The 14,232-nt window shown below is 39.8% G+C and overlaps 1 protein-coding gene across 2 annotated transcripts in view; it reads left to right on the forward strand.

Moving 5' to 3' along the window:
- Positions 1-14,232, forward strand: part of mybbp1a (MYB binding protein (P160) 1a) — a 109,823-nt gene that overhangs the window by 46,011 nt on the left and 49,580 nt on the right. For both annotated transcript variants that reach the window (XM_032576375.1, XM_032576374.1), the window contains exons 11-18: positions 2,810-2,938; positions 6,161-6,358; positions 6,449-6,557; positions 7,059-7,152; positions 7,239-7,396; positions 8,631-8,750; positions 8,831-8,962; positions 9,048-9,221. In XM_032576375.1, coding sequence (XP_032432266.1) covers positions 2,810-2,938; positions 6,161-6,358; positions 6,449-6,557; positions 7,059-7,152; positions 7,239-7,396; positions 8,631-8,750; positions 8,831-8,962; positions 9,048-9,221 — 1,114 coding nt within the window. The remainder of the gene's footprint in view (positions 1-2,809; positions 2,939-6,160; positions 6,359-6,448; positions 6,558-7,058; positions 7,153-7,238; positions 7,397-8,630; positions 8,751-8,830; positions 8,963-9,047; positions 9,222-14,232) is intronic.

Below are 14,232 nucleotides of genomic sequence, written 5' to 3' on the forward strand. Positions count from 1 at the left end.
TCCACATGCTATTGATTACGTTGCAGCATTCTTTAGCATCTATGCTAATTTGTAGCGTGACAACGCCGGGCCCAAACCGACGGGCACGCCTTGGCAGGCCCCGGCTAAATTTCTTCAGAAATTTTCTAGTTTTGAATACTGTTCTTATTTACAGTTGCAGGTACATGATCAAATCTAATTGATACCTCGAAGGGGATGTGATCAACAGTGGACACATTGTATAAGATACTAATATATATCAAAGCAGCATGAGCATCTGCTGTTGATACAATGGTCCAACCAAGATGTAGTATGCCAGGCTTCACTTATATAAGTGTAACTTGCAGCTGGCAAAAGTTCTTTACTTGACAATATTAAATTAAAATTTGTACAAAAATTAATCAGATGTTTAGCAAACAGCGAGTTTTTATCTGAGATGTCTGCATTCATGTCACCCATAACATAAATACTTTTTGGCTTCTCATTTTGCATAAAAGAGCTAATATAAGCAAGTTTACTAAGGTATTCTTCTTCATTATGATGATATTCATATGGAGCATAGACATTTAAAATAATAAATTCTTTGTCATTCTGTTTCACATGTACTGCAATACACCAATCCACCATCGTGAATCCACACCTAATCTCATGACATTTATCACTGAGTCCAGGCTTTTCTTCCATATTATAGCCACCCTTCCTGGTATCCTTCCTCTCTTAATTCCCAAACTGAGATCAGTAGTAGATTCTCCAGCACCCAGGAAACTGTCATTGATAGAGTTAGTCCTTTTAAATCCTGTTTGGCTAAAAATGTTTCTTGCAAGCACAAGATGTCGCAGTTCAGCAACAACTGGTCGACAACCAAACGGCGAGCTTTATCATCTGCTCTCTGCCCTAAGTGCAGGCTATGACAGTTGTAAGAGATGACTTTAATGTCCATAATATTTATGACTTTGTGCTCACGCCAGCAATAGGCACGCATATGTCTATGGAAGAAAGGGTAGCATTTACGCTGATGATAGTTTCTCGTGGCTCATAAAACCTTCTCACAATGGTTCCCTCAGGCCAGAGCTCTGGGTTGTACATGACAGCCACCTCACTACATTCGGCAGAAACCTTGAATGAGGCGTACCTGGTATTAACAGAACTGATTCTTTGGCATGTTACATTATGCCCAAGTTTGGTTTTAAAATAAACACATAGTGTTTCTGCTTCCAAATCAGGTGAGAATTTAGAGGCAAAAACACTCACCAGTTTTGTTTTCACCATTTTGATGTTCCCTGCGGCTCCTGTACCAACAATAGTTTGGCCAGCTTTCCTGTGTCCCAGTGAAGGGCCAGAGCGAGTTATCGTCTTCACAACCGTGGGACCTTTGGGCTGTCGGTGGTGCCGTTTCACGACCTGGCTCCACTTAGGAGATCCCGGAGATGGCGTAGTTTCTCCGGTACACACCGCTGGAGTATCTCCCTTTACAGTTGAGAGAGAATCCCCCTCCAGACCTTGAAGATGGTGTTCCATATCCAGGGCAATGTTCAAATCCATGTCCGCCGCACCCTTCTCCTTCACCGGTACAGATCGGCTTTTGCATCCTTGATCGGTGCATTGTTCTAGAGCAGACACCCGGCTTCGCAGGTCTGCCATAACATCGTGAAGACCTTCACTTACTTCAGCCTGAGCTTGAAGTGTTTGCTTCATGGCAGATACTGCAACGTGGAGCTGTTTTGCGTAGCAAGCCGCAGACATCCATGTTGGTAAAAGTCACAGGAGGCAACTCATCCAAGTAATGGGACACAAATCTGGGAATTTTGTCCTGGCATTCGTTTAGCACTTTGAGGCAGGCCTTCGCATTGTTGATATCCTATTGTGCGCCTTTATACGAGATGTTATTCTGAGAAGAAGTGCAGAGCTCATACAGTGTCTTCTTTGATGTTTCTATCCAGTCTGAGTCAAAAGTGTTGATGGCCAACAAAACAATCTCATCCTGGCAAAGAGTCTTGAGTTTGATAGAAAGAAAGTGTAAAAATACATCCTCCACGATAATTTTATCCTCAACAGTTTTATATATGCATGGTCTGAACCGCCAAATTCCAGTCTTTTCTCCCCTCCGCCCAAAAAATCAGATCTGTGCCACTTCTATATGTGGAACTAATTCGGACACATAACGATTGTTTTCAAAGCACTTGCACTCTGAACAGTCATGTCATTTTTATCCAACTTTTATGCCATTGATTTGAGACATGTCATAATTAGTAGTGGGCATAAATAGACGTAAATAGTTTTTCATCATAATTTTTATCGTTACCACAATGGTGTTGCCCTGGACTCTTTTTGGGAGAGATCATCTCAAATGATCATTAAACCAAGTTAGAATCATCAGTCCAATGTATTAAAGCCAAATAAGTGTTAACATTGTTTTGGAACAACAGAGAAATAGTTTGCCATTACCACGGGCTAATTTTACCATTGGAGTCAATCCTAAACAAAAGGCCGTTGTTATTGCCTTCGTTTTATTAGCTTCCTTCATCTTGTTATGATCTTGTGACAATACTGTCGGCTCCCATTGCTGAAGAACTTAATCTACACATTATTACTTCTGTAAACGATGCACTGCTGTGCGACGTGAATGTTCTTCTGCGCATGTGTACACTGTTCACACAACAGTCTCATTGAGGTCAAGTTTAATTACTAGTATGAATGACCATGCAAAACCAGATCTGATTTCAGCAAAATATCCGAATTGAGCATCAAAATGTAGCTCCTAGCCAGCAACATTCAAGTCCTCTGTAAAGCTGAAGAGAAGTCACTGAGTTTGTTTTGTCTTTTTTTCCAGGTTTGTCTTTTTCCATGCTTTCTTCAGCGCCAAGAAGGCTACTACCTCGGATATTGCAGAGACGAGCGAAAATCTTTCCACCCCACTGGATGACGAAACCAGAGGAGCCCTTGTTAATTCATTCTTTGGGTTAGACAGTTTTATTCCAACATTTATTTATTGCAATAGTTTTGTTTTTTTGAAACCAACAAGAAGGAAAAGTTTATCTCGGAGTAACCTCGGAGAGAGATTTTGAGTTCAAGAAAAACATTCATTTATGTTCCTTACTGTTTGCATGTTAACCTGCACCAATACAAGGAAAGCAACAATTAGGGCTGAAAAGATTAATTGTAATTATTTGGATTACTGAAAAGGTTCTCAACTAATTTAGTATTCGATTATTGGCTACTAGAATGTACAGACTCAGAAAAGTCAATTTGCAGAAAGAATGACACACTCAGAGAAGTATTTATGCCAAAACTGTATAAAAAAATTTAAATTTTACATTTAAGATAAAAAAAACAACCTTTGTCGGTAAATATGTCCTACCCAGAACTTAAGTGGCATAGTTTTTGCTTCACCGTTGTTTTTTTCTGCTATAAATTGAGAGCACACACTTTCAGTCTGCAACCTGCACCACCCAGTGGATGTAGGGAGTTGGTTGGGTGAACAAACTCCTGCTTAATGGACCTTACCAAGCTCCGCCCATAACCGACCCATGTGACCGCAAGTCTCACAAACAAAGCCTCCCAGCTCGTTGTTTCTGTGTAAACATGACTCGATTAGTGCATCATTTCTTTTTTTTTTTTTTTAAATCCGTCCAGGGGGTCTTTTGTGGGCTCTAGTGTCCCTTAAATGATAGTAGGCTGACAGGAAACGGGGAAGGAGAGGGGGGAAGACATGCGGCAAATGTCGTCGGGTCCGGGAGTCGAACCCGCGACGGCCGCGTCGAGGACTCAAGGCCTCCAAATATGGGTCGCGCTAACCCCTACGCCACCACGGCATGCCCGATTAGTGCATCATTTCTACCGGATTTTCACAATATATCAGCTACTACAATGGACAGAGGAACTAACAAGTTCATGTCATCATCTGCGAGGAGGTTACTGGTTTCTTAGTCACAAGCTGGTTGCAAACCCGAGGCCAGCAAGTGTCAGTCAGTTATGGTAGATCTGAAATTTGGTTTGATGACCTCGATATGAGAAGCTACAGACTGATAGGAGGAACCAAAGAGCTCTCTAAAGGTAAAGGCAAATCTTCTGAAGTTGGGATATAATTAATTTAATTTCACATAATTACTGCAGTAGAAGCCATTTGTTTGTTAAAATTGTATGAAATATATTTGTTCTATTTGTTGTTTGTTGTGAATGATGTATACTCACAAACGAACGAGGTAATTAGTCCAACGTTTAGAAACTACAGCGGCTGTAATGCGCCACAGCAAAGGGAAACAAAGGTAAAATAACCCGAGCAGGTGATCAACTCAAAACCACTCCTACCTTTTTACTCTCTCTCTCTTTGTAGTTTAAGCATACCTGTTACCGTGGCAACTGCCTGCGCCCCGCAAGATGAGCAAAGATTACGTTAAAAACATAACATTCAGTCCGTTACAATATCAAGTTTCCAGGCTTGATATTTATTTCTCGATTATTAATCAGCGCTTCCCTGAACACAGCGATGGTTGATTGACTAGCTGTACTTGGTGCTAGAGTGGCTAACACGAGTAACAGTTTAGTCCAAAGCCTTTTCTGCTAAAATAAAATCTTTAGTGTATGTCAGATACAGACACATTGCATATTGATTTGTTTAGCTAACGTAAGACTGTGTAGCAGACAGGCTTCAAGGTGTAGAAGTTGTATCAGTTCTGCCATTATGCTGTACTTAGCTAACGAGAAGCGTGTGTTTGTGAGACGGCCACCCACGAGACAACGTAGAATGGGCATCAGCCAATGAAAAGCGGCCCCTCTGGTAAGGTCATGTCAGAAGGCTGTTAGTGATCAGTAGCACACTGCTAATGGATGTTAGTGTAACATGGAGCAGAAAGTTGTTGTTTCTCCTTACATCCAGTTGGTGGTGCAGGTTGCTGCAATGGATAGTAGCCACACAGGCACACCTGTAAAACACTTTCATTCTATTGGCTGAGAGGTTGCCAGTCAACGGTGCATTTTTGTTCCAGAAGCAAGCAGAAAATGTTAACTAAACGAGCAGAGAGCTCTGCAAGAGCGCGAGGAGAAATATTTGAGTACAAGCGTTACAAGTTTTGAGAACAAAAGACATGAAATCCTGCTTTCAGACTGAAAATGTGTGCTCTCGATTTATGGCAGAGAAATTCCCCCATACAACTGGTACAAAAAAAAAAAGAAAAGTCCTATTGAACACCTTTTGCTTTCCCATTTTTAGTTAGTTAAAAAGAAATATTCAACTGATCAGCCCTGCATTTTATTTTTTTAAAGGAAAAATCTGCAGAACGCGTCTTTTTTTTTTACCTGAATAAATGATTAATCATCAGAATAAACGTTTGTGCAGATTGTGCACTTACTGCGAAAATACATGAAATATGTAATTTTAGTTTTAGCCACATAGTGTAATTTAACTGAATAAGTTGCATCTGTCTACAGCTGTTGTATTGGCACTTGGCAGGAATGGCAACACATTTTCTTGCTGACTTTAGCAAAACAACTTAATGTTCCTGTAAAACTTCTTCTACTAAAACAAGAAACAAGAATCCTCTAATATATATTAAAAGATGCAAATAAATTAAACTAAATTCAATTAATATTTCAAATATGAAATGATAATTGTATTACCTACAGTGCAGTAACACAGCATTTCTTCAATGAACACTTGATCATTTGGAGCAAAGGATTCATCTGCAGCTAAAAATGCTTTTAAAATCAAAGTGTGAAAAGCTCAGCCCTTTCTGCTTGACTTAACATCAGTACAGTGTAGGGCTGAACTATTGATTATTTTTTACATTAATTGATTAATAATTAGATATAAAAAGGTGCTTGATGGGATTTTGTTTTACAGAATTTGAACCATGTGAAGATAAAACTGCCACAAAGAGTTTTTTTCTCTTAAATACAAAATGTTAATATTTTTTACAGTTTTTGCTTAATTACTGCTCTTGAGTGTGTCGTTCTCTCAGCAAATTGCCTCTTTTTGAATATGTATGCGCCAGATAATCATTACTTGATTGCTAAATTAGTTGACTGTTATTTCAGTAATTGATTGATCACAATTAATCTGATTGTTTCAGCCCCACTAATTTTGTTGCCCATTTTAAGCAAGGTTTGTTAAACAAGATGGCTGAGTGAGTTTCTTTTTTTGTCCAAAGGAAGGTATACATACATTTTTCTATCTTCCATCCAGGCTTCTCATGTCCTTGCACCACATGCCACTCATCGACGACAGCACAGCTGTCAATCAGAAGCGATCTGTTGGTGTAACGGCAGATGGCACCATGTGGATCTACCACCTGGTCCAGTATACTCAGCTGCTGCTCAGCCATCCCAAACATGTCCAAAGCGTCCAGCCGTTCAGCGCTGAGCAAAAACAGGCCTGGGACGGGTAGGACAGAGAAGGATTATGTCTTATTTTACATGCCTGATCACTTACAGTTTAAAGAAAATGTTTTTTTTTTGTTTGTTTGTTTGTCAGCATGCTGCAGTCAGTGGCGAATTTGAAAAGAAAAGCAAAGAAAGGCCTGACGACAGAGAGCGCTGCGTTCCAGCAGCTCTTCCTGCTGATCGGCATGCTCCTCTTCAAGGTCAAAACAGCTTTTTGAGGATTAATAACTGTGCTTCCATTGAACCTATAATTGTAGTTAGGAAAAAAAAATCTGCTTAATGGAAACATACAAATTTTTTAAAAACTCATGACATTCGATAAAACGCTTTTTGCTAGGGTGACGTGGTTTTTCGGCTGTATAAAAATTTGTGTATTGTGCAAAACTGCAATGGAAACAATTTTTTTGTATCAGTAGTCACATTATCAACACCCGGATGTTACTACTGGTGGAAAAGAGGAAGAAGATAACAGGAAGTAGTAGGAGGATTATGGCGCAGCATGTTTTTTTTTTAAAACTTATTCACAAGATTTTAATTGCATTTCTTCGTCGATGGAAAAAAATACATAAATTGTTTGTTTATTTTTTGACGAATATGGAATATCGACAAAGTTTTGAGCACTTTTGGAAACTCTGCTGCAGGAGAGGATTTCTGCAGCTCTTAGAGTCCAGATGTTTAACTTGAATTTCTCTGTCCTTAAGGCTCCAGATGAGGTGCTGGACATTATGAAGGACCTGCAGAGCTGCATTGATAAAGCCCAGGAGAAGAAAACCAACAAGAAGAAGAAACAACAAGGTGAGGCTGAGTAACTCCGATTTAAATAATCAGCACCGACCTTCAGAATAATAATTAACTCCACCTGTAACATGAACGTGTTGCAGCTATGGACGAAGAGGAGCCAGAGTGGGTGGAGGTGATGGTCGACATCCTGCTGTCCCTGCTGTCCCAGCAGAGCAGACACATCAGGCAGGTCTGCAGGGCGGTCTTCAGCTCCATCTGCCCCCACGTAACTGCAGCAGCACTCACTGCCATCATAGATGTGAGTAATCGGTAGAAAATGGATTTTAAACCTGTACATTTTCAGGAAGTAACATGTTAATTATTTTATTTGACTAATTTCCCTGCAATTGCCTATATTTGTTTCTGTCCTAGGCTGAAACATCTTGATTTTAAATGTTACTTCTGTGACATCTTTGATGGGGGGTGTGGGAATTTATTGAGAAACTTTCATTGAAATTGGGAGTGCAAGTTATGAATTGAGTTAATCTAAAATTGATTTTTATCGATCGACTAACGATTAATTAAGAGGCCAGTTGTCTCTTGTATCCACCATCTTTCCATAACACAATGGGTTACATTTTTTATAATATGCTGGATTTTTAAAATTTATTACATTTTAACTTTATTTTGTTGGCTGTAATAAATGCTGACTGAATTAACAAAAGCACCTTCTTTTGTCTGTAAATGTGTACTACCACATCAGTAATTTTTTAATAAGTTGACGCTACTCCACCATGAGGCTGAATGAGAGTTATTAAGGTGGAGCTTAAGGAGCTTGTAGTGTTTATATTTCAAAACAAAACTTAATAAATTACATTTTGCATCCGACACCGGACACTGCATGCCAATATTTTGCCATAATTGAATTATTAGAATAAACTAAGGTCAAGACAATTAATTTTGATAAATCATCAATCGTCAATTAATTGAGTAATTAATTAATTGCTAACTGAAATATGCAGACTCAAAAAAGGGCATTTGCTGAAAACAAAAATATTCCGAGCATGTTTAAGACATGTTTTTGTCTTAAAATTGCATGTTTTTAAGACAAAAACATTCAATTTGTTTTTATCTAAAATACGTGTTGCATTTAAGTTGGGGAAAAACACTTTTGTCCGCATATATTTCATAACCAAACACCTGAAGTGGCATAGCTTTAGCTTTGCGTGGTTCAAGTTCACAAAAGGATGCTATGTTGTTGCATTGTAGGCAATGAAATGTTTTATTTTATATTTAAAATATAAATTGATTTATTTGTTTGTTTACATCTTTTAATGTATTTCTAATGTTATATAAAAACACCTTAAATGAAGATATGGAGCATTTGCTAATTAGTCATCAGAATAATCAATAAATGAATCAATAACTAAGACCGTTTTTAGTTGCAGCCCTAGAAAATTGGAGAAAAAGGTAAAAATTTTAGTCTGATGCAAAAAACAGATTTACTGCTTGTGTGCATATTTTTAGGAAGTGTTGCTGTGTTTTTCTGAAAGGTCTTGGACCCAGAGAAGGAAGATGAGGAAGACAGCGCTGTAGTCGTCACTGACGACAGAAACAAAACACAAAAGAAACTGAAGGATGATGATGACGAGGAACAAGATGAAGACATGGAGGTTACAGACTTTCCCTCTTCTGTAGTTTCACACAGTTTACAGATGTAGAGGCTGATTTAACAAAAATATTTTATGGCTAGGATGATGAGTCAGAGGATGGCTCTGATGAGGAGAGTGAGGGTGAGGAGGAGGAAAAAGAGAGGGAGGAGGAAGAAGTGGACCAAAACTTTCGCCTTGAGTTGATGAAGGTCCTCCAGCAGCAGAACGCTCTGGTGAGTCATCCAGTCAGCACTTCCTGTCTGGTTCTAAGTCTAAACCTCTTCAGCTTGTCTTTGTAATGATATGCTGCTTATTTAGGCCACAGAGGAAGACGCCAGCAGCGATGAAGATCTGGATGATGAAGCTATGATGCAGCTCGATAAGAGCCTGTCGGCGCTGTTCTCAGAACAAAAGAAGAAGATTCAGGCAAAGAAAAATGAGAAGATGAAGCTGCAGAAAGAGAGGGGTCTGGTCCGGGAATTTAAGATTAAGGTAACTTACCCTCAGCTAGAGCTGACCAAATGGCTTAAAAATAAAACCTCCATTCTCTTTTATACCACATTTGATTTTAATAAGTTTTCTTTTGTTGCTTTATTTTCTAAAAGACAAAAATGCAAATGACAAAAAAAAAAAAAATGTCAAAAGTGTTTTTTATTTCATCATCTCAATATGAGTTGTATGAACTACGAGAAATTAATCATTATATTAGCAGAATTAAAAATAAATTTTACCAGAGTAAAGTCTTAAAATTACGAGAAAATAATTGTTTTAATGAGGAAAAAAGCTTGGATAATTAATGTTTTGTTATTTGTTTATTGTTTTTCTTTCTTATCTCTCTTTCTACCAAAAACTGGATGACAAAATTCTTCAGTCTGGTGCATTGGTCTCAAATAGCCCCTTTTTTGAAGGACAATTTTGTTTAGAGTCATCGAATTTAAAATGTCTTCCAGTTCCAGTGCTAAATGTTAACTTTATTGATCTTTGGGAGCCAAAGATCAGTAATGTACAGTGTTCTTGCATTATTTTACCATTACCATTATATTACTAGAAAATGGTCTCAAAGCAATAATATTATTGTTTATCACAATAACTTCTGTGACAATTTATCGTCCAAAATTACCTTTTTTTTTTGTGACAGGCTTATTCATAATATTACGACTTTATTCTGGTAATCTTAAGACTGTATTTTCATTTTATTATGACTGTTGTTGTGTCAATTATATGTAGCAAAGAATGAGAAAAACTGTTTCAAGAACCAAAGTAAGAATATATATTTATCGGTATTTATTTGAAGGCTTTATGCGTTTGAAGACTCACTGAACACAGGAGAAAAAGAGCTTCAAGCAGAACACAGCACACAGTTTTATAGAAAAGGTTTCTAAATGTGCCATAAACTAGTGGTGGTAGAGGGCCCCACTGGGTTAACTCAGGGACTCTCATCTGTTCGATGCGTTTCAATCAACTCCAGGTCACTTCTTTGTTCCGTCAATTATTGGTTTATTCCATTTTAGATTGTCATACTACAAACTTTGCAAGGACTGAAACACTACCTGACCAGGACAAACAATGCACCAGTTCCAACAATCAACGGCACCACAACACTATCAACAGAAATTATGATGACCCCGCGCACCCCCTTCCTCATACACACAAAGCCAGTAAACCTTCCCATTCATACTTGGTGACAGTCACGCTGTTGGGTTTAAATTACCTGAACACAGACACAAAGAAGAGACAAGAGTCAGAATTTAGTTTTACCTGCAAGGAGAACACAGCTGAAACCCAGTTACAGATTTCTGCCTATGCTCTGAAGCTTCAACTGAGTCTTACCCTGCTTTTATTAGCATTAGGAACTCCCTAGTTGCATTCAGTGTGCAGCCCTGAAGGAAGGGGAAGCAAAAACAGCTGCACACTCACATGAATACAACTCATTTATACAATCTTCAAAAGCATATTTCATAAGATAAGACTATAGGTTTGCAGTTCCTCTGGACAATCAACGCTGGAATGTCTCGTTCATGGTAACCTTCTTTTCACTCCTCAGCAGGCGCGCCCACATTGACGCACCCACCACCCAAGTGTCAAAGCCTCGTGCTCCTGTCATATCAATAATTACTTATTTCATTTATATGGCTCTTACAGTTTCATTCTATTCACATAGTTCACAGGTGTCAAACTCCAGTCCTCTATCCTGCAGTTTTTAGATGTGCCACAGCTACAAAACGCTGGAATGAAATGGCTTAATTACCTCGTCCTTGTGTAGATCAGTTCTCCAGAGTTTTGCTAATGACCTAATTATTCTATTCAGGTGTGGTGCAGCAGAGGCTCATCAGCCCTTGAGGACTGGAGTTTGACACCCCGATATACACTGCCTGGCCAAAAAAAAAGTCGCCACCTGGATTTAACTAAGCAAATAGGTACAAGCCTCCTATTGGATAAGTACTGCATAGGCGATTATCTTTCAGCTGGCAACAAGTTATTTAACCCCAGCTGATGCAATGAGTAACTCCTCATTTCTTAAACAACCATGGCAAAAGACACATCCTGTGGTCGTGGAAAAGACGTTAGTCTGTTTAAGAAGGGTCAAATCATTGGCATGCATCAAGCAGAGAAAACATCTAAGGAGATTGCAGAAACTACTAGAATTGGGTTAAGAACTGTCCAACGCATCATTAAAAACTGGAAGGATGGTGGAGAACCATCGTGTTCCAGGAAGAAATGTGGTCGGAAAAAAATCCTGAATGATCGTGATCGGCGATTACTTAAACGTTTGGTCAAATCAAATCGAAGAAAAACAACAGCAGAACTCAGGAGTATGTTTAATTGTGAACGCAAAAGCATTTCCACACGCACAATGCGAAGGGAACTCTAGGGGTTGGGATTGAACAGCTGTGTAGCCGTAAGAAAACCTCTAATCAGTAAGGCTAACCAGAAAAAAAGGCTTCAGTTTGCTAGGGAGCATAAAGATTGGACTCTGGAGGAATGGAAGAGGGTCATGTGGTCTGATGAGTCCAGATTTAGCCTGTTCCAGAGTGATGGGCGCATCAGGGTAAGAAGAGAGGCAGGTGAAGTGATGCACCCATCATGCCTAGTGCCTACTGTACAAGCCTGTGGGGGCAGTGCTATGATCTGGGGTTGCTGCAGTTGGTCAGGTCTAGGTTCAGCAACATTGTGTGCCCAAAGAATGAGGTCAGCTGACTACCTGAATATACTGAATGACCAGGTTATTCCATCAATAGATTTTGTCTTCCCAAATGGAACGGGCATATTCCAAGATGACAACGCCAGGATTCATCGGGCTCACATTGTGAAAGAGTGGTTCAGGGAGCATGAGACATCTTTTTCACACATGGATTGGCCACCACAGAGTCCAGACCTTAACCCCATTGAGAATCTTTGGGATGTGCTGGAGAAGGCTTTGCGCAGTGGTCAGACTCTCCCATCATCAATACAAGATCTTGGTGAAAGATTAATGCAACACTGGATGGAAATAAATCTTGTGACACTGCAGAAGCTTATTGAAACAATGCCACAGCGAATGCGGGCTGTAATCAAAGCTAAAGGCGGTCCAACAAAATATTAGAGTGTGTGACCATTTTTTGGTAGCGACTTTTTTTTTGGCCAGGCAGTGTAGTTTGACTATCTACTTAATTACAAAACAGAAAGAATGCACATGTTCTTTCATAAGGAAAATTAAACATTCAAGGACATCTTGAGGGTGCAAACAAGAAACAATTGAATGACTTTATTGTAATGCAGAGTTCAGAGAAATGGCTTCAGAAGACTCTCATGAGTACGTTCATCACACAAGAATCATGACACTGTTAGGCATTGATTCAGTCAATAACCATAGTAATCTTAAAATTGTTATGTATTGATTTACTCATAACCATATTATTCTTAATATTTTCCACCATATTGTTTTGTAATATTATGACTTTACCTTTGCTTAAAGAAAGAAAGAAAAGAGGGGAAGGGGACAAGATGGCGGAGGGAATAGGAGCGTAGTCAGCTAGCTCTCCAGAGTCGGGTAAAAATGCCCACAACAAAATTGGAATTCGATAGATAAATCTAAAGTATGAGTGGGAAAAGCAAGAGAAGAAGCCGGAAAAATAATAAAAAGCAAGACAGAACCGAAGAGCTGCCTGTAACGGAAGAAATCTCCGAACACGAAGCTAGCGAGCACTAAAAAGCCCCAGCAGAGGAAATGGAAGAACACGATAGCATGGAGACGCTGCAAAATGGGCTCGCAGCTATCAGAGGTGATATTAAAGCCCTTAAACAAGAGCTGTGCCGGGAGCTGGTCGGGAGCTGGATGAGCTGAAGAAAGAAATGAAGGAAGAAATAATGAATCTTCGACAAGAAATAGACCGTAGGCTGTCCGAGAATGACCAGGAGCTACAGGCACAGCAAGTGAACATTAGCGAGGCACAGACACCCATAGCGGAGGTGGAGGAGTGGAAGATGGATGCTAACGAGGTTCTAATGAAGATGGTGGAACAAGCACAGCGAATGCAGAAAAAACTAACCGATCTAGAAGGGAGATCAAGGAGAAACAATATCAGAATCTTCGGCTTACCAGAAGACGTAGAAAGGAGATCCACAGTTACATTTCTGGAACAACTTTTGAAACTCGAACTCCCAGAGGGGATCGATCTCCAGGTTCAACGAGCCCACCGAGCCCTCACCCCAAAACCGAACCCAAATGCAGCACCAAGGTCAGTCGTGGCTAACTTTCTACAATTTGAGACCAAAGAAACAATCTTGAAGAAAGCCCGGCAGAAAAAGATCCAGGTAACGGGTAAACAAATCTACTTTGACCACGACTATCCGACCAAGATTGTCCAGAAAAGAAAGGCATATACGGGCATTAAAAAAACATTGAAGGAGAAAGGAATACGTTTCCAGACACCACTCGCTAAAATTCAGATTCATTGGGAGAACGGAACGAAGACATACGACAGTGCCAGGACAGCAGCGCAGGACATGACGGAAAGGAGCTACACGGTTGCTGAGCCAGGAGGAGACGCCGCGGCAGCGGAGGAGAGACAGCGAGGAGCCGCGGGATGGCAGCGAGTGAAGGGGAAAGAACGGGAACGAGACGCGGTACACCGAGTGAGAGAAAAACTACAAAGCTTCCAGTGGAAATCTTAGAACGTTTTGCTTTCAGAAGTAATTGACTCTACAAGAAAAGAGGATAAAATTAAAACCAACTGGGAGAGGGTAAGATATTTAAGTTGGACATGTCTAGATGGAGTGGTACCCCACAGGATGGGAGTAGTACTAGATCTAGGGAGGGGCCCTCAGTAGAGGTGAGGATCTCCTCTCCACCCACCAACTGGGACTCGAGGAAGAAGGATACCCCATGTTTGAAAGTCCGTCGGATTTTTGGTTTATGTTTAGTTAGCAAAAGTTCATGCTGGTTCTGTTTTGAGTTGTTTGGGAGCATATTAAAGGGAATAATCATAGTTATGACTGATATCAAGATAACGTCGCTGAATGT

The sequence above is a fragment of the Xiphophorus hellerii genome, chromosome 11, assembly GCF_003331165.1.
Source record: "Xiphophorus hellerii strain 12219 chromosome 11, Xiphophorus_hellerii-4.1, whole genome shotgun sequence".
In the NCBI taxonomy this organism is placed as follows: Eukaryota; Metazoa; Chordata; class Actinopteri; order Cyprinodontiformes; family Poeciliidae; genus Xiphophorus; species Xiphophorus hellerii.